Raw genomic sequence first — 26,266 nt, forward strand, 5'->3', positions numbered from 1 at the left:
GCTGGGGGTACCGCTGAACAGAGGGCAGGCTGTTGCTGAAGGCCGGCCACTCTTAGGACAGGTGGGGCTGCCAGAGCCCATCCCCTGCCACGAGCACGAGCCGCCGCCGTCCTCCTCGGAGATGCGCATGTAGCTCGCTTCAGCAATCGCCGCGCGTCGTGCCACTCGAGGATAATCTTATGAAAAAGGCAGCTTATTACCGAGCTTGAAAACAATGAGGTTGAAGAACCGTGATATTTCTTTTCCTCCCCTACTCCTCCTCTTCTGGCGTAAGAGCTGTTTGCACGTACGGAGCCACTTAGGTCCCTCTGCGCGCGAAATGGCGTTTGGATTGCGCGTTGTGACACTTTCAAACAGTTCAAGAGGAAAGTATGTCAGCTTAAGCCACCGCATATGAAATCACCCCAGCCAAACGCTCGAAAGCCAGCGCTGCGGAGGCACACGATACAGCTGTGGCTGTGTCAAACGTGATGCTCAGGAGCATCTTTTCTGGTCTGCTTCACTTGCGCGGAGGATGCCTCTGCTATCGCTACAGAGCATTAGTGCTCAGTAAGCATTTCATTCACGGCATTGGGGTGGGTTTTTTTTTTTTTTTGGGTGGGGGTTGGACCCTTTCTGCAAATGAAAACTGACGGCACGGCTTCTGGAGGATGTTTGTGACACAGCTGTAATTTTTAATTTGAGGTGGGTACAAGCTGCGGTTTTGCATCTAAAGATGTCAAGGCAAAATCCTCTTCTCCCTGACTCCGAGCCCGAGAACATTGCACAGGGTGTCCTTTCCTGGAAGCAGTGCCACAGCAAAAGGCGGGCGGTAGTTTATTCAGCTGAGGATGGGACTCACAATAGGTGGAACGTCAGGAGGATTTAAATCAAGCAGCCGGGAAGACCCTAAAGGAAGAAGGAAAAAAAACCCAAACCCTAACCTCAGAGTGTGGTTATAAAATAGCAGCTGGGAGCTACTATTGAGCCTTTTTTTAAAAGTAGAGGGAGACTCTTGATCAAGGGGTATTTCTTCCTCCATCACCCCTTATTTATTTTTTTAAAAATTAACAGCTAGAGAAGGTCCAGCGGGATGAAGCCCTCTTCATTTCCTGTGCTGACCAGTGATGCCGTGGCACTTTGTGGAGAGCTGGGGGGGGAGAGATTTGGAGACCCAGATCCAGGTCTGTCAACCCATGTTTGGCCTGCAGCAGCCAAGGAGGGATTCCTCATGGGGTGGAAAATAAAAACCCTCCAAAAGAAACCAGGCTGGCCATTCAAACCCATCCTCACTGCTTGGTGGGTGCTGAGGGGCAGTTTTGCTGCCTGGCTGTGATCTGCCCCGTAGTCTGCATCCAGCTGGACCTTGGGGTTTGCTGCCCTCGTTGGCTCGCGCTGATGAGGCGATCCTTGTGTAGGAAAGAAGCAGCGAACAACGGTGCAAGTTAACCAGCAAATTAATCTTCCCTGGTGAGAGCTTGAAGGAGTTTGCTGGGACAAGGCTGGTGATGGTGGAGGTTTCCCAGACAGCATCCTTCTCCCTTCCCTTCCTCATCCTGGCTTTGAACCCAGCCCTGAGAGAGGGCTGTGGGAGCTGGACCATCTCTGGCTGCGCATGGCCAGGGTAGGGTGAGGTATAGTGGGGTCCTACCTCGTTAGGGTGGTTGGTACGGCCTTTTCCCTTGAGGAGCTAAACAAGGGGCTCCTTCAGCCTGGAAGAGGGGAAGGACTGAGTTGAAAACCACTTTTCAACACTTCTGTAGGAAAAATGTAATTTCCTCTGGCATTTTCCTCCTTCTGCTTCACCCGCTGCTAGGCAAATTTAGGTTTTGGTTTTCTAGCTAAAAATAGAGGCTCTGTCTGTCCATCTAAAGCTCGGACACAGCTTCTTGCAAATGGGATTTTGCTATATCCACAAATAAGCAGTGATGGAAGCTCTGCTGCTTTCAGAGTAAAATAAATATTTCCGCTGAATCCTCACCTCCCTTTGTCCAGCTGAAGGCTTTTTCAGCGTGTTTATTTTCTCTGAGCGCCGTGGTGCTCTTGAATACATATAAAGTATTACCACTGACCGTGGGGAATTTCAGCATGGCCCTTAATGGCATATTTGCATAGAGCTGTTGAAGCCCAGGCACACCTGGGCATCAGTGCACAGGAGGCTCCAGCAGTTTTTATGTCAGCACCTCGGTCTTCCATCAGAAAAGAAATCTGTATTAAGATAAGAAAGAAGAAGAAAATATCAACCCTGTGGGTACTCCATAAAATTAAACTTCAGATCCGTGCTGCTGTTCCCACGCTGTATTGCTGTAGTCTTGGCAGCAGAGCAAGACCGTTACTGTAGAAGTAGGCTGTTAAAATTCACCTTGTACTCAGGTTAAACTGTCTTTCTAGTTTATCTGTCTGAATGTCATTGATTTAGATTTGCAGCATTGGGACATCACCAGTATAGCTTGTATTATGGTCGTGTCAGGAAGCTCCTTAGTACGGGGCAAGCATATGGTAAGAAATAGCCCCTGCACCACGGCACCTTTAGAGAGAAGAGGGGGAAAAAGGGGCACCCAGAAATGAAGTGATGTCCTCAAGGTTACCCTGTCAGTGGCACAGCACGGAGCTGAATCCTTGAGCGAGTACCCTGAGACCCAGCGCGGGGTCCTTTCTGCTGTGTTGTCTCCTGGCGTCGGGTTAGGAAATCTGCTAGATGCTTATTTTGGTTTAACGTGAATGATAATCCAGCGATAAAATGAGGAGGAGCGGTATAAACCTCTGTCTTGTTCTAGCTGGACTAACATTCTCTGGGGCTGGCATCTGGCAGCAATAATTTATTTGCAGGTTTCCTTTCAGATTGCTTTGTTTTCCATTCAGAGTTAAAATAGTAAGAATGAAATCTGGATAGCTTCTCAGCCTGGCTATTATGCGAACAAGAAAGAGAACAAATGAAAATACCCCATCAGTCTTCAAGGCTGCAAACATGCACTATGTGACCTGAAATTTCACGTTAAAACGATCTGTCTAGAGGGCTTCTCGCTGAGGAGGCGAACAATAAAGGACAGTGGTTTCATGTAACCTTCATGCATCCGAGCCCGATAACCACGGAGGCTCCAGAAGCACAGTAATGGCCACGTCAGTTAATTTAAGTTGCCTGGGAGGAGCAGGGGCTGAGCTCAGCAATGGATCTTTTTCCTGGTGTTTCTGCACTTTGGTGGGAAGTAATTTTTGAGGAGGATGTTGCTGTTGATTTCAGCTGAGAAAAGGAGCCTGATGGTAGAACAGAGTCTGGGTGTGCAGAGCCTACCCCATCCCTCCGGTGCTGTAAGCGAAACTCTTTAAATATGCAGTGATGGGGCTGTGTCAAGCTCTCTAACCAAGTAATGGGGTCTTCCCAGTGGGGAAAAAAACCATTTTTTTTTTTTTTTAAATTTTTTTGGTGGGGTAAAAAAGGGTGCTTTGTACATTAGGCCAGGCAAGGCAGCCTATTTGGCTTTTCCATCCTTTGGTTCGCAGCAAGGTTGGGTCCGTCCCTGCCTCAGGTGACTCCTGTCCCCCTTGCCCATGCGGTGACCGAGTGGGCTCCCATCTTCCCAGGGCATTTGATCCTGGCTTGAAAGAGGTGTGGAAGGCAACGGGAGGAATTGCTTTATGAGGCGCTATGGTGTAGCGAGGAGCCTGGATGTTAGCTCAGATGTGATACCTAATTTTTTTTTTTAAGACAAATGTGACATGAAATTGGATCTTCCCTGTTTTATAGGCAAGCAGCTTGGCCTTGAAGGGCAGGTTTGAGAAAACTGAAGTTTTACTCTGCTTTTCCCCCACAGTCCCTGCAGGGTCCCAGCCCTTCCTCTTTTTTGGCTGGGGTTGGCATGGTGCAGGCGGTGCCTGTTACGCTTCCCGCAGCCTTCCCTCCTCTGCCCCTTTGAATAATTTATCTGCAGGAAACCCATATTGCCAAGGCACCAGGCCAACACGTGCCAATTCCCCAGGAAAACTGTCAAAAAAAAAAAAAAAAAAAAAAAGAGAGAGAAAGAAAAAAGCCCTCTCTGAAATTCATTTTGGTTGGAGGCAGGCTCTCAGCAATCAAATGTATTAGTCGTATTGTCGGTGTGCAGCGGCAGCAGTAGCTAGCTCGCTCAGCGCACGCCGACGTTGAAAGGCTCATAAATGTAATGAAGTCCCTTTGACACCTGCTCCTCTCCACACTTTAAACATGAGCCATTGGTCCGCAGGGAACTGGGGCTTTAAAAATAGAAATTATAGTAATTGTCTGCTGTGTTATTGGGAAGATTGTAATAAACGTGGAGCACAACACCGTGGTGCCACGAGCTGAATGCTGACAGGATGCATAAATTGCTCTAGGTTTTGATTTTTTTTCCCCTCTTCCCCCCCCAATCTCCCCATCTAACAAATCACATAAATCATTGCATGTTAATGCTGCTTTTCCAGAGGGTGGCAGTGGGAGGGAGAGAGGCACTTGGGGAAATTTCATCCCTCCCCTTTGAGGTGCTTTCAGCTGCGGTGCCCCATCAGCTGGGGACCTCCATCCCCTCTCCCTCCTCCCAAACAGCACGGGGGGACAAGAGAGGCCCAAACCCAGCAGTGCATCCTTTGAGGGTGATGGGTGAGGACCCCCAGCCCCTTCTGCTGGGGACTGCGAGCAGCAGCCATCAAGAAAGAGTTGCAACGTGCACATGGGGCTGTGGTGGCACATATCGTGTCTGCATCTCCCCACCGCCAGCGGAGCAGCACGTGCTCTGCACGGGTGTCCCTTCCTGCTCCTTGACCTTCTTTTGGGGGTGCCAGAAGGTTAGCTGTGGAGCCTCCTCATTTTGGGATGGTACGGGAGCTCATTGCATCCCTCTCCAACTGGGATTTGTACAGGATGCTCCAAAGAGAATTTTTTATTTTATGATGTCAAATCCCACTTGGAAGTGGTCCTTTTCCCCCGCCTTTTCTCTCTCCTTCTTGTTGTCCCAGGAGGAAATGTCCCAGGCAGTAACACTGCAATAAAACCCAAATCACCTTGTCCCCAATCTACCAGGCTGTGATCCACCTCCCTGCTCACACCCCAGTCCTGCGTACCCCCTTGGCATTTGCTGCTAAATGCACCTGCCTGCAGAGAGAGCGTCTGTGTCCGGGCAAGATGTCAAATCAGCTCTTTGAGCACTTCAGCAACTCCATTGACAAGTTTCATGAAATCCCATGTCTAATATTCTCGCCGTACCTTCTTGCCCCACCGTGCAGGTCCCCTGGTTTCGCTGCTCCCACCTCCAGGCACAGCTGATTTCAAAGCTCCCCCCAACACCGGGGTGCGGGTGCGGAGCCTGCTCTGTACCCCAGAGGTGGCTGCACTTCAGCCTTCCGCTACCTTGTGGCATGTTGTGATGTTTAATTAATATCAAGCACTTTGAAGTCCCCGATGTTACTTATTCATGCCCGTATTCCCCGCAGACCCTCCTGTTTGATGTCCACATTGCAAGAGGTTATTTAGATGCAACTCTCTGTGTCAAATTTAAGCAGAGAGGAGAGGTTGCTCTTTAGGGCGCTACATGGAAAGTTGTCCTTCCCAGGCACAAGATCAGCTCAGCTGCATATGCAGAAATTTCTGAACAATTATGTGTGCCAGCCACTCACCTAGGTCCTCATAGCACTTCTGTGGTGTAAATCCAGAGAAATCCGTTCTGGCCCTAACAAGTGCTACCTCAGACCCAGCTGTTTTCCATCACAGGCCATCACATCTGGGTGTTTGTCCCTCTGTGGTACCCGACCAGCAGAGAGTCCTTGTTGTGTCCCAGGATGTGGAAATTAATTTAAGGTTGCTAAATTTGGGCACTGTGGGTTGAACACTAAAATCAATGCAAGGAACCTGTCTCAAAAACATGGGAAAGCTTTCCCTACCGCCCGGGTATTTACACAGAGCAATGACCACATGTGAGGTTGTCTTTTAACAATAATTTTCTTATTATCTTTCAACAATTATCTTTTCTTTCCATTCCAGATGAGTTTAGAAAATGAAGATAAGAGAGCACGCACACGATCGAAGTCTATCAGAGGTGAGCAGCTGGTTATCCCGCAGCGCGGGGATGTATGGACCTGAGCTCCCTGCACTTTGCTTGTTCCAAATAGGCTGTGATTTTTTTCAGGTCCAGGCTTAACTCTTTACGTTATGCTCACTGCCCATCCGCCAACCTCTCTGACCTTTGCCTACAAACCTGGAAAACTCCCAACCACAAACATTTATTGGTCCTCGTGATATTTAACTCTCATCCCCTATGCCTAGGAGAAGGAAAAAAAGAAAGGAGGGGGAAAAAAAAAAAAAAAAAAGCCCCTTTTCATGCTTTGCTTTAGGGGGGATCGCAATCACTGGAGCTTCAGATCAGCTCCTGGGGCTTTCATCATGCACACTCTGCCAGCGGCTTTGAAGTTGCACATCTGAGAGTGCCTGGCAGAAGTAGCGCGTGCTGGAGAAGCAAACAGGGCCGTCCCCCGGCAGGGACGTGAGGACAAACGACTTGTTAATGCAAAGCTTGATTGTTATTTATTTTTGCTCTTGGTCGTTCTGTGTGTGCTTTCTCTCTGGGAGAAGGCGGGGTGCTCTGATACAGGGCACAGGGGGGCCCCTCGGGTGGTCCCGTTGCCACGTGTGATGGTTACAGACTGCCCTCTCCATTTTGGTTCCTTTTTGTGGCCGTGGATTCGATGAATTGCAAAGGTGTCTGGAAGCGAGGGATGAACGGGGCTGGCTGAAAAAGTGTGATGGCTGCAGGGGCTGCAGCTTCACCCACACAGCTGGGCTGGACCACCTTTCTTTGTCCTGACCCACCTTCCTCCTTGCTCTTCTCAGCATCCGCATCTTTTTAAAAACAAAACACACCCCAGATGCTGCCAACTGTGCTGAATCGAGCTCGGATCTTTGGGTTTTATTGCTTTGTTGCACGTACAGAAAGGTGCTTGCTCAGGTTGCTAATGAGAGTGCCCTGATTCTATTTATTTTCTCGCACCCTGCCTTCCTCGCACTCGAATCTGGGTTTCTTAACGTGAAAAGGTAATTTATTGTGTACACCCTGGGACTTGCCACTGCCTCCAGTTTGTTGAAGCTGGATCCCAGGAAATCCAATTAGCTCAAACAAATTGAGCAAACGTGTTATGGTTTTTAGCCTGGGCAAATTTAGACTTGTGTTGTGGGTCTTTTTTTTCCCCCTCCTGATTATTTGGATTCCTGGCTGGATGTAAGGTTCCAGCAACGATGTGATGTTGTTATATGTTGTTATTGTAAGCAGCAGGATGTTCTCTTATTCACAAGTGGGGAATAATCCCTAAAACCCCTACAAACTATTGTTTACCTTAAAAGCCAAGTAGCACATCCCCTACCGTGTGTCTGAGCATAGGCAGGGGCTTCCATATGTGACAAGAGGAGGAGAAAAATGTGCCTGTGCCTGTTAATAGCTAGAGGGTCAATGTGGCCATTGCAGCAAAACAGTAGTGAACTGTGCAAAAAGTAACTGAGGAGCATATTTAGGCAAACATAGAGAAGAAGGCACAAGAAAACTCAGTCTTTACTTAAAAGTGTTTGAGTCACGTGCCTGTGTATCAGTATAGCTCCATTGACTTTAAAGTTGTCGCCTATTTAAGGAGAGAGGTAGTCCCTGATGCTGCAGGCAGGCACTCACATGCTTGAAATCAAGCACAGGCACGAGGATTTACAAGGCAGGATTATGGTTTCCTACAGGCTGGCATGCAGTAAAAGACGGCAGGATAGATTTGCCCTTTCTTTCCCAAACGGGATGCCCAAGGAGGCCATAGAAACCCGGCAGCAGGCGGGAGAGGATCCCCCAGAGAAGGGGGATGTCTTGGGGGGGCTGGGCACCCCTGTTGTGTTTTTGATCTTGTGTTTGTTTCCATTGCTGCATCCCGCCTCTTCGCCCAGTGCCCACGGAGCTCATCGGCCAGGAGGTGAGGTAAGGACCCTGCTCCTCCTCGGCGGTGGGGGGGAGGGGAGGCCCCGTGCTTGGGTGAAGCCCCGCAGCCCCTTACAGGCTTGGGGACCTGGGTGAGGGGAGCAAACCCATGGGACCAAGGGGGCGGAGGTCTTGCTGGGGGGCTTATATTGGTGGGCACCTTGTGTCCAAGTCCTCAGGGCACCACTTGACAACACACACCAGAAAAAACACAGGAGTTAAAGGGATGAAAACATGAGCTCTGGATGGGTCACATTAGACTGAAGACCCTCCAGCCATTCTCTGTCCCACCCCAGATCTAAACCCCAGCAAAACCTAATGCCCACGTTTTGTGATGCAGGATCATTAGGGACGACATCCTACTACCCAGAGTTTGTTTTCCATGTCTTTTACATCCTCTTATTGCCCCCAGACAATGTTGTGTCACATCACTTCTCGTGCGAGATGCTCCTCCTTTGGCCCTATGTCCCCCGTTGAGTCACCGAGGTCCATCGTCACGCATTTTGCAGCGCTGGCATGCCAACAGCAGCAGCCAAAAGAGCTGGAGCGAGCCTCTGAAGCCCTACAGAGCTTCTCATTATAAATAAGAGCCTCCCCCATCTCTAAGCTCCCTTTAAACCTTGCACGAGGGCTTACCCAAGAGGTAGGAGTCTTTAACCTGGACAGGCGCTAATAGCAGGGGCTGCCTCTTCTAGCAGCCTCCCTTAGAAAACCGTGTGTGTCAAAGAGTAATTGGACCTTAACCAACCCAATTTCAGAGCATTTCTGCTTCTCCACTCTCCTATTACTCTGGAGAGACAGGAGGAGCAAGCGGCGGGCATGCCACTTCTCCAACTTTTATTGCTGAACACTTGAGTGGAGGTGGTAATTGGAGCAGGTGACATATATAAGGGGCAGGACAGAGTGCTCCACAAAGCCATCTCTGCAGCTGTCACCTAATTGCCTGATTAACTGGACGATTAATCGACTAATTGGAAGCAAGGCATCGTCTGCATAACAATAAGAGGCCCTTTTGTCAAGCATATGAAGGCTGCGGAGAGGCGGGGAGAGCAGGTCGGTGTGGTGGCTGTTGTGGGGAAGGAGAGCAGCTTTAATAGACCTCTTTTGGGACCCCTTTCCTCTTTTGGGACTCCTGCCAAAATACATGAAACCTCCCTGGAGGAGAGCGGGAATGAGAAAGCCTGGCCCAGAGCATGCCAAGCATCACCTCTGCGCTGGTGCTTTTTAAAGGGATTAAATTAACACACCGGAGCCAGAGACATCCCAAATTGCCACCTGCTTCGGAAAACTTCGATGCTGAACCCCTTGGCTCTTTCCTACTTACTTTTTACTGCAGGCTTCGTTTCACCACATCAAAAATGGGGTGCGGGGGAATCGGCTTTAATTGATGCAGGAAAGCTTATAAAAGCCTGTAGCATCTTCATCAGAGCTGCTCTTGTTTCCCACTGAATAAGGCCTTTTTCAGGCAAGTCACTGGTAACATAAACACTGCTCTGTCTTTTGGCGCGCAGTCGCTTAAAGTGTGTCTGGGGCTGCTCAGGACAGAGCAGTCTCAGTCGTGACTGAGGGCAATTAAAATTAAATAGACTTTCAGATCATCAGCAGAGGGAGCAGTGAAGGGGGGAGCTCCCTCTTCCAATTACACCGTTAGCAGGACGAGATCTTCTTGTATACGACCTCGAGCATTTTGCTTGGGAAGGGATGCCTCGCTGGCAGGCAAGACCCCAGGCACGGCGGGGCTCAGGCTGCGTGTGCACGCCGAAAAAGCTGGGACGCGTCCCCCAGGCGATGGCGTTGGAGGAGGCTCAGCATCTCGGGTTGAAATTGGGCCACGAGCAAAGGGGACAGCAGGAAGGGGGGGATTTCATCTTGGAGGGGCCAGGAGGTGCAGCTTACACCCACCGCCACACATCCGCCTCATCTAGAAAGCCGTGTCCCCTTAGGGGACGTGCTGCTGCCATTTGCCCTCTTAGCATTACCTTTGCTAAGCTAAAGCAAGCCGGTCTCCCCGAAGGAAGGATTCCTGCTCCCCTGACAGTTCAGTAGCCCTTTCCTGTCCTGGTTTTGGGTTGAATTATATGCTTTGAATACAGCGATATGACTTGTGCAGGGTGTTCTGGGGAGTTGAGCCATTAATAACCCACCGGTGCACCCAGAGCTGCTGCATCCATTAGCGCACTCGGATCCTCCTTATCCTTAGCTTTCTGCAAGGGCTGAGCTCTCTGCTGAGAGCAGAAATTCTGAGTCCCTAAAGCCTGACTTGGCACTTGGTACTATTTAATATTGTCCCGTGTCTTTTACTCCAAGGATAACAGGCTGGCCAGATCCCCTCTGGGCTGGCGATGCCTTCTCCCTTTGCACTGTCATCAAGAGATTTCATTAGCGCTTCCAACTTCCCAGGCCGAGGGTGATACGGTGTTAAATGAGGTTATTAATCCTACATGATTCCAGAATTCCTCAGACGTCAGGCAAGTCACTTGGGCATCCTCTAATCAATGCCATAATCTGGTTTTGCCAGAAAATGTTTGCTTTAATGCTTCTTATCTGGAGCCCTTATAGCTCCTGGAGCTGGGACTAATTACCCCTGCAGGGGAGGCGCGCAGCCCCGCGCCCAGGGATGCAGCAAGCAGGCTGCATCGCTGCAGCCCATGGCAAAGGCAGGAGTGGCTGCGAGTGCTGCCCAGAGCTCCCTGGAAATCTTTAACTCGTCCTCTTCTGCAGAGCAGCAGGAACAAATGCAGGGATTTGGGAGATCTGGTTACCTAAATTGCATCCGTTCCCCAAAAGTGAGGCTCTGAGGGCTTTTGCGGATTGTTGTCCCGGTGATCTCCACTCAATGTGCTCTGGCTAAAACCTCTTCGACCCACTCCAGCCTGCTCTCTCCAAAAAGCCACCCATTTCTTACCGCAAGGAACCCCGGGGCCCTGATAAGCCATCAGATAAGGGAAAAGCCCATGTCTTCCTCCTGCACCAGCAAAAAAGAAAACAAGAGTGGCAGTGGGGAGGCAGAGAGCAGTAGTTGTCTGCTTTTTAAAAGCTTGCTCTTACACATGCAAATCTTTAATTAAACATACTCATAAAACTATAATGAACAGTTCATCTAATTAAATGGGGTGAGTCATTTCATTAATTTTTAGCAAGCTGCAAGGCTGCTCTCCTGCCCTCCTCACTTGGAATTCAAAGGGACAAGCTGAACCATTTGAGGGAAATTATCTTCCCTTTTGTAGTTATTTTGTTCCTTGTGCACAGGACCTGTTTAACTGACCATCGTTTATACACTTCTAATTAAAAACGAATTCTCCAAGTCCTCTTGCTGTTCTTGATCATTGCTTGTTTCCCTCTCAAGCTGTCCAACCCCAGGCTGTAACGGCTCAGGACACATCCGTGGAAAGTATGCAAGACACAGAAGGTAAGGCTGGGTCAGAGGTATTGAGGATGGAAAAATGCCAGCAAAAAACCCAAAGAGAGATGCTCACTGGAGAGAGGCTGGTTCAGAGCAGCAACCCCGCTCACCTGCCCCAAATCTGCCTACCAAAGAGCCACTTTTCTGTCTCTCCATCAGTCCGTGAGGGAGCCCGAGGATCCTTAGCTTCACCAGGCTAACAGTAGCCTTCCCACAGACCCCAAACCAAGGCAGAAGTACCTGGCTCAGGCACCTGGGGTTGATGGGAGCTGTTGGCAGGCAGAGATTTTGGTCTGCTTGGTGCCTTTATGGACAGGGAGGGGAAATGAGAGCACAGTGGCTGCCTTCGAGGCCAGGCCAGCCTTAAGTGATGGCTTTCAACACCCTATAATGGTGAAATTGGAGTGGTTGGTGACCATGCCTCAGGGGCCGGTTCTGCATCCCCTGCCTGGTTTCATGGTGGCACTGGGTGGCCATCACCAACAGTGGTGCTGGGAGCTGTTGGTCCTGCTGCTCCCTGGACAACAACTGCCCATGGGCCAGACTGCTGGGTTCAGCCCAGCATCCTTGCGCTGGCTTCTGAGTAAAGTTGACAAAGCTGCACAAAGTCAAGGTCTGAGAGCAGTTCTGGTCATGAAGGGTTAAAACAGCTAAAAGTCTGGGCTGCTGGATGAAATTTTTTTTTTTTTTTGAGTATTTTTGTATTTGTCCCACTTGCCTTTGCCTAACCGGCTCAGATGCCATAGCCATGCCTTTCTCACTCGGCAATGCCTCCTCTCTGCTCCTTGCTCCCATCTGCAGTTTACAAAGCTGCCCTCTAGCAAAGAAGAGGAAACTTCAGGATGCGGAGGCCGAACATCTGGTGTCGAAGAGAAAATCCCATCCGCTCAAGCTGGCCTTGGATGAAGGCTACAACGTTGACAGCGATGGCAGCGAGGAGGCCGAGGTGAAGGAGGAGTCCGGCTCCGACGAGTCGGAGGGGACGCTGGAGGAGGACGAGGCGGAGGCGGTGGAGCAGGAGGAGACCCGCAGCCCCGAGCCGGCAGAAGGTGCTTTATCATTATTGATTGCAGAGCTGCGTTCTGCAGATGAATAAAGGGCAGGGAGTGTTAATAACCAGGAGTTATAGCTCCTCTGAATTATGTACGGGATGGGTCCTTCAATTATTATGTTTGGTGGAAGCGCAACGGCAAAGCTCTGGTTAAGCTGAGGGGATATGCACAGATTATCTCTGGTGTCTTAAAAATGAGGGCTTTTCCATCAGGGATGCTCCCTGGGGAAAGACCCGTGGAAGGCACGGAGGAGCTCGCCGCGTGGCTCAGGCGGCGGCGGGGAAGGCAGCCGGGGTCCCGCACCGGTGCCTCGAGGGGCTCAGCTGCCTTCCCCGGTGCAGGAGCCGTGCCCCTGGCCGGATCCGGCCGCTCTGCGGGAGGAGCGACAGGCAAACGAGCTGGGTGTCCAGCCGGGATCCTGGCACTGTGTCGCTCCCCATTTTGGAGCCCCTGGCTTGGGGAGCGCTGGGAGCGAGGGGGCCAGATGGCTGCTGATGGGTGGGGGGGCTGGAAGCGGCGCGCATCTGAGCCCTGCGAAAGCTTCCAGTGGAAATCCCCTTTTTACCTGCCATTCCCAAATGCAGTAAATTAGGCAGCTCCAGGGGTATCTGCCAGGCTCTGGTTTCAATTAAGCTTAAGTAAAAGAGATGTTTACAAGCTTATACAATTGCTTTCTTTTCCTCCTTTTTTTTTCTTTTCCTCCTTTTTTTTTCTTTTCCTCCTTTTTTTTTCTTTCCTCCTTTTTTTTCTTTCCTCCTTTTTTTTCCTTTTCCTCCTTTTTTTTCCTTTTCCTCCTTTTTTTTCTTTTCCTCCTTTTTTTTCTTTTCCTCCTTTTTTTTCCTTTTCCTCCTTTTTTTCCTTTTCCTCCTTTTTTTCCTTTTCCTCCTTTTTTTTTCTTTTCCTCCTTTTTTTTCTTTCTTTTCCTTTTTTTTTCTTTCTTTTTCCCCTTTTCCTTCTTCCCCCCCCTCAGAGAGAAGCCCAGCAAAATCGACCCATTATGGACAAAACACGGCAACAAGTACGTCTGGGCCCAGCAAGGCCAACTATAGCAGCTATCAAGAAATAATCGCCAACTCTCTCCTAAACCTAGGCCAAATAGCGGAGGAAACCCTTGCCATCGAAGGGCAGCTGCCTGAAGCTGAGCTGCAGGTCTCCAAGCCACCATCCAACGTTGTGCACCTGGTCCATGAGGATGCGGGAGAGGAGTTAGTGGACGAGGAGTGCGACAAGGAGATCATTATCCAGACGGAGGATGCGGAGGAGGTCATCGAGGTCACCAGCGAACGCAGCAGCGAGTTGTGTCTGGAGCACCGGGATGATGCGACCTGCGAGGAGTCCTGCAAACTGCAAAAGGCTGAAGCAGAAGAAGAGGATGAAGATGAGGAGGAGGAGGATGAAGATGAGGAGGAGGAGGAGGAAGAGGAAGAAGAGGAGGAGGAAGAGGAAGAAGAAGAGGAGGATGAAGAGGAGGAGGAGATGGCTCCTGAAGTGATCTGCGAAGAAGCTCCTCACACTTCTCAGGACACCCAGAAAAGCCACTGTGAAGGGCAGTTCAGCCCGAAGCCCGAGTACTCAGTCATCGTGGAGGTCCGGTCGGATGACGACAAAGACGACGATGCCCGCTCCCAGAAATCGGCAGTGACCGACGAGTCAGAGATGTATGACATGATGACGAGGGGGAACCTGGGGCTGCTGGAACAAGCCATCGCACTGAAGGCTGAGCAGGTGAAGATTGTGCGGGAGCCCAGCCGGCTGCCAGGAGAGCACGTAAAGCACTTCCAGGTGGATGAGAAACAGAGCAAACCGCTGGACAGCATCCGAAAGAGCTACTACGGCAAAGGTACGGGGATGAGCCTTCACATGTCTCCTTCCTTCCCGTCCCCGGCTGAATTTGCTCAGCACCCCATGAAAACTAGGCTGCTGGGGGGGTTTCACAGCCCACAGAGGGAATTTAGCTACAAATCCTCAATGCCCAGAAGGATGGGGACATCCTAGAGGTCAATAGTGAATGCACAAAACGATGGTGTCCTCTACATCTCAGCAGGAGAGTTGCCTGGCTAAATTGCCTGTTGGCCTTGAAAATCTCAGCCTGGTCAGTAGGGCTGGTTTAAAATCCAAGTGGGTTTTAAAGTAGTGGTAGGAGTCCAGCCACAGCAACACGAGGGACTTGGCAGGGGCTGCAGAGTCCCCCGGGTGCTGAACTGGGCTGCCTGCTCGGTCAGTGTGAGCTGCTCCACACTCCTAGCTGGGTTAGCTACTCAAATTGCTTTGTTGACTCTAATTTTTGAAAATTCCAGTGTTACAATTCCACCTTCAGGGAAAAAAACCTCCAAACCCAAAGGTTTCTCCCTGTTTGGCTGGAAAAGTAGTGGGAAGCATCCTCGGCAATTTTTCTCTCCTTTCCACCTCTTCCCCTCCAAATCCACTAACCTGCTTCCCACCGCCCTTTCCCCACAATCCCTAGATCCCTCAAGACCCGAGAAGCGAGAAATCAAATGTCCGACTCCCGGCTGTGATGGGACCGGCCATGTCACGGGACTCTACCCTCACCATCGCAGCCTCTCTGGTTGTCCGCACAAAGACAGGATCCCTCCTGAGAGTGAGTACATGGTGGGATCACAAGGCTTGCTTAAATTAGTCTGAAGCCTTATTTCCTAGGGGGATTTTCACACCTGATGGGTAGAGCCCTCTCAAGGCCAATGAGCACTCCAAATAGTCCCAAATGATGTGAATTTTATGACCAAGTCCCTAGCGCAAGCCTGATGTTAGTCCTTGGCATATAATGGAGTTTCTGGTATGGGATGGTGCTTTTCCAAGTTGTTCTGGGATGCCCCTATCCACCAAAGTGCTATCGCTCTTCATGGGAAATGCTATGGAGATTACGAGGAAGTCCTACCCTTCTTAAAGATTTTTAGCACCATCCTGTGGAGAATGAGGTCCCTTCTCTGAAAATCAAGAGGTGTTTTAAAATGATGCCCGCCTCCAGAGGTGTGTTAAGCCGTTCCCATCTTTACATTGAATGTCACATATTTTTCTTTATTTGGGATATCACATTGGGAAGAAGGGGAAATTCTTCTTTCCTGCTGTCCAAATGTGCTGAAGGTGTTGCTGTACAGCAAAGGAGAGGAGTCATTCGGGACATGCAGGATAGCTGAATTTCCTCCTATACTGTCATTGCTGTAAAATTCACAAGGTGCTATACTGAGATTCATCTATTCCACAGAAAATATTTATCATCTTCATAACAGATTTTTATATACATATACACACATATATAGAGATATTTTATTTCTACCTCTCTATCAGCATCCTAAATAGCTTTCCCTGTGCATAAACATAAAAATCAATGTTGTATGTTTATGATAATGGCATAAGAGACAAAAAAAAAAAAAAAGGAACCCTTCCTTATCAGTAATTTCAAAGGTTGCAGACCTGCCATAAACACAGAACTGCAGCAAATAAGGAGAAAGTACAGCTATCTTCGCACAAGCTTGAATGCAAGAAAAAAATATTAATAAATAACTAACACAAGCTGTGTACTTTAGAAAAGCTTGCAAATCAAATTATTTTCTTTACTTTTAAGGTCAGTGCTTCAGGAAGCAATAATCCTGAAGATTAAAATTAACAACAACAACAAAAAAAAATCAAACAAAGACTAGTTCTAAGGATAAAAGCAGAGATAAAACTTCAATCACTTAAAACTACCTGAAATTGGGAGACCTGGCTCCAAAACAGCGGTGGGCGGGAGGGGCTGGATGGGGGAAACCAGATTGCAATCAGCAAACGAGGAGAAAGCCCAAGCTGTGTGCAGAGATGCTAATCTAGTGCTGACCTGAGCACTGCTGCCTTGTAAATCTTTTTTTCTCTACACAGATGAATTCTAATTACAGCATTTCACGTTCCCTGATTTCTAGGAAACCAGCGTACAAGACTTGATGATTTTGTCTTTTTTTTTTTTTTTCTTTTTTCCTCTGATTTTTATCAAGTTGTTTTTGCTTCCCTTCCCCTCTCCCCTTCCCCTTCTCGCTCTGAAGTCTTGGCGATGCACGAGAACGTGTTGAAATGCCCCACGCCAGGCTGCACAGGACAGGGTCACGTCAACAGCAACCGCAACACGCACAGGAGGTACCAGCTTTGACTTCTCCGTAACAGCCAGGGCAAGGGTAGCAGCAGGGCAACCATTCCCAAAAGCCTTGCCTTTCCCTTTGTACTGAGAGATGGTGCAACTCAGATGGGCAAAGTAGGGATGACCCTAAGACAAAGATTAATGTGAGAAAGCAAGACGGGGCAGTGATTTCTAGCTGGGCAAGAGAGCAGAGCAACGCTTCCTGGCTCGCAGGTGGGACTATGGAGGGGTAGGTGCAGGTGGGGGTTCGTGGAAGAGGGGCTTGGCGCTATGGAAGCAGAGGGAGCCTGGTGAGGCTGACTGGAAGGTGATGTTCATGTGTGTTGGTGTGGCTGAATTTCTAGGTATTTCCACAATATTTAGGCTGAAATCAGTCCGCAATATTGATGAGCTGGGAATTCAGGTCCTCTTGCTGTAGGACCTCAGCCCAGATGTGCTCAGGAGGGGACGGGGTTGCACTTTGGGATCTGTAACTATACCCCATGTTCTGGCTTCAGTTAATCTTGAGCACTTCTATAAACAGGAAGGCTGCAAGCGGAGGGGATGGTTGCACTTAAAAGCTAGAAACCTTCCAAAAAGCCAGACTAGCTTGTGCTACAGGGATGCCCTCATGAATTTATGATTTACCATTCGTTGCACTTGAGCTTAATTGGCCGAGAGTGACGGCTCTGCTCATGTCGATGCGTTTGCAGGCACGAGGTGCGTTTGTGTCGTTACTCCTTCAGCCATGGAGGAGGCTGGTGGATGTTTCGTTTTAGCCGTAGCTCCTAGAGGAAAATTAGGGAAATCTGCTTGGTTAATTGAGAAGCTTGGCTTGGTGCAGGCAGCAAGCAATTGCAGTGAGATCAAGGTGATCCATTGGTGTTAGTGGGTTATGGAATGAGCTTTGGGCACAGCGGTTTGGGCTGAGACCTGGTGGGGTCAGGGCCCTGAATTTCACATGGGGCTGGGCTGGGGTTCCCTCGGTGCTGGCTGCTCTGGTGATGAAGGTGCCAGTGATGGTTTGGAGTTGGCTGGGAGCATGCGGGCTGTGCTTGTGAGGGCTTTTTACCTTCCCTGAGCAATCACCGTAAGAGTCGAGCTGTCCGAAAGAGGCAGAGCCAGGCTCATGCGCAGGGCATGTGTGAGCAAAAGCCATTACAGCCCCCGACCTCCCCCAGGCACTGACACGCTGGCAGCCGTGCACATCAGAAGTGCAAATGTTTCCCCGCAAGAGCCCCTCAGAAGGCTTCCTTCAAACAGCCCCTGCAAAAGATCCAAATAAATACAAATCAAAAATGCCATTTAACTGCTAAAAGCACTCAAAGAAACCAGCCCGTCCCTTTCTGCCCCTGCTGTGCTCAGCCCCGGTGAGCTGCCTTCTTGATCCACCGCCGGGCCCTGGGGATGCTCCAGGGCTCATCCTGGAGAGATTTGGCACTTGATGGTTGGCTGCTTTGCTGCTTGCCAAGACTAAAAGCAAGCTAGGATAATGATAATAAAAAAAAAGGATTTAAATGCAAACACTTTTCTCATGGGCTCAGTGCAGCTCTGGGTCCCTGAAACAAAGATTTTCATGCTTGTCCCTCATGCTTGGTTACCTTCTCTTTTTTTTTTTTTTCTCCTTTAAAAAAAAACAAAAAACCCCAAAACAACACAGTTTATCTGGGTGCCCCATTGCTGCTGCTGAAAAATTAGCCAAATCGCATGAAAAGCAACAAACCCAGTCTGGTGATCCTTCGAAGACCAGCTCCAATTCTGACCGGATACTCAGGTAAATGGGACCGCGAAGCCCAGCGCCGCGTAACCACGCTGCCCCAGCCCTCCCCACGATGCCACGTTCGCAAGAGCAGCCGTCACAGCTCCCTCCGGCTGTATCTTGATACTGCTGAGTCCTGTTATTATGATCATAGGTCTCGCCAAGGTGGGGAGATATTTAATTGATGATCCCAGAGAGGGCATTGAGGACAATGAATTGCTTCTGTAGCATCAATTAATGCTGAGGCTACAGGCCAAAAGGTTTTACCAGTGCAGCAGAAGGCATTTGTGCCGATTGCTCTGCAACGCAAACTGCCAGAGAATGATGGCTATTATATTAGCATTATAAGTAGGGTGGGCTCAGGGAGGCGGGGGAGGAGATTTAGGCTACATATAAATCACTCAATGGCAGTTTTGCGTAAGTTCACCCGCTTTTCTTCCTTAGCCCGCACGGTTCAGAGGAGAGAAACCTGCCACTCGTTTCCAAACCAGTAGCATTTATTTTGTTATTTCACCCGTCTCTATCTTCCTGAGAGAAAGGGCTGTCTCACATTAAGGATGTCCCTGATAGATGCTGGCTTCCGTAGCTGATGTGATTCATGAGGCTACAGATGGATTGTAATATGGTTAGTTATTTTGCAACGAGAGCAGGATAAAAACCGCAGTACGAGCCCTGAGCAGCACTCCCACAAAGGCAGCGAGGTCCGATTAATTTATTTATTTGCTCCCCAGGACAGCTGAGCACCCTGGTGCACCAACACTCGGTGCTTTGGAAGGGCCATTTAGGGCGATTACTTATTTATTTGCAGCGGAGCCCACGCCAGGTGCAGAGCGCTCTGAGCGCATCACGAGGATGGTCCATGCTCCAAGGAGCTCCCGCTCTGAGGACTCGCTGGTGGAAAGAGGTCACGGGAAGGAGAATAACAATAGGCCATTTATATACAATTTATATGCAAGACAAATTGATTCATGATAGGCAGCCCAGCAGAAGCAGGTCTTTAAGAGGGACTCTGCAGGCAGGGGAGAGACCCTTGGTGCTTTTGCAATGAATCCGCAGTGGGGAGTGGAGCTAAACTGGGGTCCTCACACCTTTGTGTGCCGTCATGGGTCCCATAGGCGAGTGATGCCCAAGTTTTTACCACTGCTGGAAAACTGCTGCCACACCACGGCAGCCTGCAAGTATATTGTTTTGCATGAGATCGACACCTCAGTGTTTTGCCTAAAAAGAGAAAAAGAGAAGAAAAAGGAAAAAAAAGGGGAAAAACACAAAAAGGAATCTAAGAGACCCAAACCAGATGCAGACTTGCTGAGGGAGAGCAAAAGAGCTGTTGCTGCCTCCTCTTCCCCAGTAACCCCTTGGGGACAAGGTGCAGCTACGCGTCCCCGTCGTGTCCAGTCCCCTCCCAACAACCATCTTGTCAAGGAAAAGAGAAATCACTGCTGCTCTTTGTTTCATCCTCAGGCCTATGTGCTTTGTGAAGCAACTGGAGATCCCTCAGTATGGAAGCTACCGGCCCAACATGGTCCCAGCAACCCCCCGGGCCAACCTGGCCAAGGAGCTGGAGAAGTACTCCAAGGTCACCTTCGATTATGCAAGTTTTGATGCTCAGGTTTTTGGCAAACGCATGCTTGCCCCAAAGATTCAGACTAGCGAAACCTCACCTAAAGCCTTTAAATGTAAGTTGGGAGCAGGGATGGGCTGGGTTTTGCATTTTCTGCCTTTCTCGGCGTGTCGCGAGGCTGTTGGGATCGTGGCTTTGGGGTGATGGGAGACTGGATCCAGCTGAGTCACTGGATCCCTCCTGCTGCTGCGAAGCAGGGGGAGAAATGGGGATGGGGGAGGCGAAGATGGGTCCTGTGGCACGTACATGGTAGAGAGAGGAGCCCACGGCTGCCGGTAAAGCTTTGCTTGGGGGAGAGTCGCTTTGGCTTCGGCTTTGGGAAGAATTGCATCGAGTGGTGGGAACATTAATCTGAGAGATGTCTCTAGGTGGGATAAGTTACACAGTTGTCCTCAGTCGGTCCCCGCTGCTTTGCAGTTCATATCTATTGATCTGTCTTTCCTCATCTAGCTAAATGGATTATAGTTTTCTTCTCTTCCATCTTATATATGACCCACTCCGCCCATTTGTCTTCTCTGCTGTGCTCTGCTCTCCAGCTCTGCTACCTATTGATCACCCACCTCCTATCTCCCAGCTCTTTCCTACCGTAGCCACCCACCTCCGCTCTGTACCGAGGACCTTGCACTGGTTATGACACTGTGCAACGAAAGCGTGGGTGAAAATTAAATGGCTAAATAAACCCTCAGGGGCTGGGCTGTCAGGAGCAGGAGGGAATCTGCACGGGGAGCCAGCCGCCGCAGACTGATGTTAAGCCTCCTCCTTCCCTTTGACACCAAATGTGTACCTGAAGACATCTTTTTGAGGGGAAAAAAAAAAAAAAAAAAGATTTAGGAGCTCAGTTTGCAGAAGTCAGCAGCCTCAAGAGGGCTTTCTGTCTGGCTAATCCCACTTCCACAATCCTGTTTAATCCTGATGCAGCTGCTCTCTAAAAAGTGCTCGTACTTGAAAGCATCCCGGTTGTTGCACTACAATGGAAGCGCCCTTTATTACAGTACTAAATCTGTAAGGGATCAGACAATGAAATTGGATGGAGGCCAGAGAGCACAACTGCCACTGTCATCCTGGGTTAGGGCTGATGGAAAAGTAATTTGTTTCCCAGCACAAGTGATTCTCTTGCTGAATAGATTGTGTTATTTGCAATATTAGCAAAGAATTTTCAGGGTAATTGTACTGACAAAAATAATTCCAGCAGACCCACTAGGATAATCCTTTCTATTTTTTCTCATCACTTATTTTACTAATTTGCTGATTGCGAGTCTATTAGTGGTAGAAATACTTATGAAATGGAAAAGCATTGCTGAGCCTACGGTGTGAAAGTGAAATTGGCATCTCACGATCCTGGATATTGTCAGGTTGGGCTGGCAAATACCCACACCCCGCCGCAAAGACATGGATTAAACCGGACTCGAAAACAAGCAGCCATACACAAGAATAACCATTTGGGCAAACCTCCAGTGAGTTAATCAAAGCGACAAGATGAATATGATTGCCAATCATAGCAGGGAAATCTGTTCCTTTCACTGAGAACTTATTTTAAAGAGATCTTCATCCAGAGGGATTTATATTCCACTGCATGTGTGTGCATAACTCCCATTAATGTCAATATGCATTATATACGCACACAACAAGGAAGAAAGCAGTCCTCGGGAAGATTAGCATTTTATAGTGTCTTATATTACGAGTTTGTACTGGGAATAATGAAATCGCTTTGCTCTGTAGCTGCATCAACCAAGGTTGTGTTGCTGCTTCGCCATCATCGGGCCAAAGCTCACCAGTCTTCCCTGGGTGAGACTCCCACTAAAGGGCGAAAGGGCATAGTGAAATGAATTAAGAATTTGAAGATTTTGCTAATTGATTCAGAATACAATCCTGTGACTGCTGAAAATCAGATGATCCCCTGTTTGCAACCCTGGAAACTACTGACTTCAGAGGGGCTCTGTGTGGGTCAGGGCCCTCCTAAACAGGTCCAAGGTCAAGGTTAGGGCAAGTTTTATTGTGGATTAGCCCTGGGAAATACTCGCTTTCGTTTCACAGGGTGTAAAGAGAGCTTGCATTGCCAGGGTTGCACTGCTGCGTGCCGTGACATACAGTAACAGTGTGGTGTCGCGGCCGCGTGTGGCGGTGTAATAAATCCTGTTATTCAGGCATCTTTAAATGATATGTCAGCTGTCAGAAAATCCATATTTCACTGGTGTCATCACCAGAAGCTTGTATTTCATGGCCATGCTTTTGTTATTAATGTAATTTTATTAAAATGTAAGTTTTCAAACGTGCTACAAGAAATCTCCCCGTAAGTCAGCTCTGCAGATAAGTTATGAACAACAAAAAAAGAGCCACGAAGCTTCTCTAAGCTTTCTCCTTTGACTGCTTCCACGAGGAGCAGCTTTAATGAAGAAAAGCATTCATGTTTTGGGGACTTGATGGCAGAGTCAGTTAATGAATTAAGTTTTCACACCGAGAGACCATTGCACAAGTCGCAGCCAGCACTGCTCCTATTGCACATCCCCAGCACCGAAATAGCCCGTGGCTTGGTAGTAACCACAGGTTTGCCCCTGGAACTGCTAATACGTTAGCCATGTCAGACTGACTTAACCTCTCACCGGTGCCTGTGCCGGTTATACATTAACCTCGTGTTGTTCTTTCTCTTTTTATTTCAGCCAAACCTTTTCCAAAGGCCTCTTCCCCCAGCCACAGCCCCTCCAGCAGTTACGTGAAGAGCACTTCATCTTCCTCCACAGGCTTCGACTACTCCCACGACGCCGAGGCTGCGCACATGGCTGCCACTGCCATCCTCAACCTCTCCACGCGCTGCTGGGAAATGCCGGAGAATCTCAGCACGAAGCAACAAGAGGCCCCCGGCAAGGTGAGCCGAGCATACCCATGGACCGCCGCATCACCACGCAGCAGAGGGGGTTAAAACTTGAAGTTTGGGATGGGAGAAATACCTTGGTTTTACCCTTCCTTTCATTTTAATCTTTAAATATAGAGGGAATGCAGAGACTCATCACATACCACCCTTTTGCTCGCTGCTTTGGGTGACGCAGTTTGGAGGAGGCAATCTTGGCTCTTAGTGTGTTATGGAGATGCATCATGGTTCAAATTACCCATCTCAGATGAGCATTATTCCCAAGCAGAGTCTCAGGGCTGGTTTCAGTTGCTCACTGATCTGTATCTGATGCCATTTGAGATTCCCCAGTTGCGTCCAGGCTGACCTCCAGCTATTTTTCAGAGGAACACAGGTTTTCCAGAAGTCCCATGGTGCATCCCCCAGCCTTGGGTAGATGTTTTGGATGCCATGGGGCATCTTACATGGCACTAGATGCCTGTGTTCAAGCAACTGAGTCAAAATGCCACATTACTGATAGTAGAGGAGAGCATTTGCATGGCATGTTTCTGAAAATATTTATGAAAAAGTATCCCTTTTATTCAGTTCCTTCTAACTGACTGGAGCAGGTCCAGAGGAGGGACACAAAAATGCCCCGAGGGCTGGAGAACCTCTCCTACGAGGCCAGGCTGGGGGAGCTGGGGGTGCTCAGCCTGGAGAGGAGGGGGCTGCGGGGAGACCTTAGTGCAGCCTGGCAGTGCTGAAAGGGGGCCTACAGGAAGGATGGGGGCAAGCTTTTTAGCAAGGCCTGTTGTGACAGGACAAGGAGTAATGGCTTTAAACAAAAGGAGGGGAGATTTAGGCTGGATATAAGGAAGAAATTTTTTACAAAGAGGGTGGTGAAGCACTGGAAGGGGTTGCCCAGAGAGGCGGTGGAGGCCTCATCCCTGGGAACATCCCAGGCCAGGTTGGCCGGGGCTCTGAGCACCCTGGGCTGGTTAAAGCTGTCCCTGGCACTGCAGGGGCTGGGCTGGGTGGGCTCTAAAGGTCCCTTCCCACCCAAAGCGTTCTGTGATTCTATGGCTGTGGAGAGGATGGGACATGAATAACCTGTCCCCTGCACTGCAAAAGACAATTGGGAGCAAGATGCCCACAGGGAATTGCTGGCAGCTGCTAACGTTGGGCATGTTTCAAACCTTTCAGTCCATGGACATTGAGGTGGATGAAAATGGGACTCTGGACTTGAGTATGAACAAGCACCGCAAACGGGAGAGCACCTTTCCCAGCAGCAGCAGCTGCAGCAGTAGCCCCAGCATGAAGTCCCCAGATGTGTCCCAGCGCCAAAACAGCACCAGTGCCACAAGCAGCACTATGACCTCCCCCCAGTCCAGCCAGACCTCCCGTCAGGATGAATGGGATGGGCCCATTGACTACACTAAACCAAACCGTCAGCGGGAAGAGGAGCCAGAAGAGGTGAGCGGTGACTCTTGATGCTTAAATAACACCTCATGGGGGATTGAATGCCATGTTTACTTGCACAGTTGTCCTATTTCCCCCCAGAACCCCTAGTTTGCCCTTTGAGCCTAGAAGTATTATTAGCTTTGTCACTGTCACCAGCCACCAGCTGTGGACAATCAGGCAGGAGGCAGATGCTCTTGGATCTGTTGGGGTGCTCTTGCCAAGGAAGAACCCACCACTTGCATTGCCCTGGGTCTGCAGTGCTTTCTTCGTTGTAAATCCTTTCACCTCATTTGCACCAGTGGCACTCCTCGTGACGTTCCCCAGGATGATTTATTTCTGCCATTAGCAGATATGGCCCTGTGTGCCACTGAACAGTAATCCTTCCAGGTGGGGGAGCCCAGCCATTACCTCCTGGCTGGGGTGAGCATCCTGGCCCTCCAGCAGCACACTGCTGCTCTGCCCGTGGGGAGGCAGGTGCTGCTGAGGATGAGTATGGGGGGATTGCACTGATCTGCATCCCTTCAAGACCTTGGGAGAGCCAGGCGTAAATCCCTGTACAGATGTGTTTTACACATTTCTCCTAGAAAAAGGGGAAATTGCAGGCGATTTGATCTCTGGTTTGGGTACTTCAAGGCACTTGCAAAGGGTTCAGGAGTGTTGGCAATGCTGCAGTAACTGGGATGAACCTGGGATCCTTTCCCACCACAGCTCAGCATCAATGACCGCCACTACAACCACTTTTCCTGGCTGTTTTCTTGCAGTCAGAGCCTGCTGCTCACTCTTTTGCCTCCTCGGAAGCTGATGAACAGGAAGTGTCAGAGGAAAACTTTGAAGAACGAAAATACCCAGGGGAAGTTACTTTAACCAACTTCAAGCTTAAATTCCTCTCCAAGGACATCAAGAAAGAGCTGCTCACGTAAGTCCTGCCTTCTTGTCTCTTCCTCCAAAATGTGTAAAATATGTACGCAGGACAGCCAGGCTGGTAGGAGACACAATTTGTTAGCAAACACATTTTAAAAATTAGGTAGTTCCCTTTCTTACTGTGATTGGTCTTATCTCATCTAAGCAGTTCAAATGAAAGCTCAAAGAGAAACCCTATCCTCATGCAACTGCTGATCAGTGAGGCATATGGCCTTGAAACTCTGCAGTGATGAAAGGGTCTTTCTGGGGAGCTCGGTGCTCTCAGGATTCACAGATGTGCATGTGGAAACCTCCTTGCAGGGCCTGTTTTCTCTGGTGGTTTCCTGCAAGACTGTTTCTGGCACAGTGATGGAGCCTGCCCAATCTCCTGCTCCCTTGTTTTGGGACACTGGGTGATGCTGTGGAGCCAAGAGCACCCAAGGGATCTCAGTACCTTCTCAATGGGGGTGTTGAACCACAAGGTGCCTTGTTGGGAAGACAGGACTTGTTGGCTGTTTAACGTAGAGCAATGAGTCCCATCACTGTGATGCTGCAGGGCCACGAAATACGAACTAGGGCTACAGCAAGATTGCATCTTATATTGGAGAGAGATCTTAACCAAACTCACATCTGCGTATTAATGGCATTGGGTGGGTGGAAATACAGACCCAGGTCTATTCTTTCAGATGGAGTATTGCTCTGCATCCACACTGATCCCCCAAACTAGCGGGTAATGTTTAGAGCCTGACCCAAATGCTGCAGCTTGGACCTGGCCCCGATCTAATGGCAGGCTGGGATCAGTCTGGAGGTTGTGATGGGGAGGTCTCACCTCCCAGGCATCCCAGCAGATCTGCTGCGCTTGGGGCTCTTTCCTGTGCATCTGACCTTCCCGTAAGTTAAACAGGGAAGAGCTGGCGGGAATTTTGCTGACCTTACGCAATGTAGCTCGTTATTTGGCTACGCAAGCAGGAGGCCGAGGGAGCAGACAGGCAGGGAGGAGATCCATGAGGGCAGAGCAGCAGCAGCAGCGCCTTCCCTGAATGAGCAAAGCGCAGACCAGCCGCCCTACGCAAGCTCTAAAGGCTTTGTTAAAACCCAGCAGCAATGTGAATAGCAATTTCTGAGGTAGAGCCCTGAAGTCCTCCTGTGGTATAATTGTATTATGAGGGTAGAGAAATTTCCTAAATGGAAACAACCCTGGAATAAATAAATG

At 49.4% G+C, this 26,266-nt stretch overlaps 1 protein-coding gene across 1 annotated transcript in view; it reads left to right on the plus strand.

The window, feature by feature from the left end:
- Positions 1-5,968: 5,968 nt before the first annotated feature.
- MYT1 (myelin transcription factor 1) overlaps positions 5,969-26,266 on the plus strand; it is a 34,870-nt gene continuing 14,572 nt past the window's right edge. Inside the window, exons 1-12 of the mRNA XM_075721351.1 lie at positions 5,969-6,023; positions 7,898-7,928; positions 11,275-11,337; positions 12,133-12,382; positions 13,356-14,223; positions 14,848-14,982; positions 16,418-16,508; positions 18,149-18,262; positions 19,709-19,923; positions 22,607-22,731; positions 23,896-24,165; positions 24,915-25,069. Of these exons, the coding sequence (XP_075577466.1) occupies positions 5,969-6,023; positions 7,898-7,928; positions 11,275-11,337; positions 12,133-12,382; positions 13,356-14,223; positions 14,848-14,982; positions 16,418-16,508; positions 18,149-18,262; positions 19,709-19,923; positions 22,607-22,731; positions 23,896-24,165; positions 24,915-25,069 (2,372 nt within the window). The remainder of the gene's footprint in view (positions 6,024-7,897; positions 7,929-11,274; positions 11,338-12,132; positions 12,383-13,355; positions 14,224-14,847; positions 14,983-16,417; positions 16,509-18,148; positions 18,263-19,708; positions 19,924-22,606; positions 22,732-23,895; positions 24,166-24,914; positions 25,070-26,266) is intronic.

Source organism: Pelecanus crispus, chromosome 14 (assembly GCF_030463565.1).
Source record: "Pelecanus crispus isolate bPelCri1 chromosome 14, bPelCri1.pri, whole genome shotgun sequence".
NCBI lineage: Eukaryota > Metazoa > Chordata > Aves > Pelecaniformes > Pelecanidae > Pelecanus > Pelecanus crispus.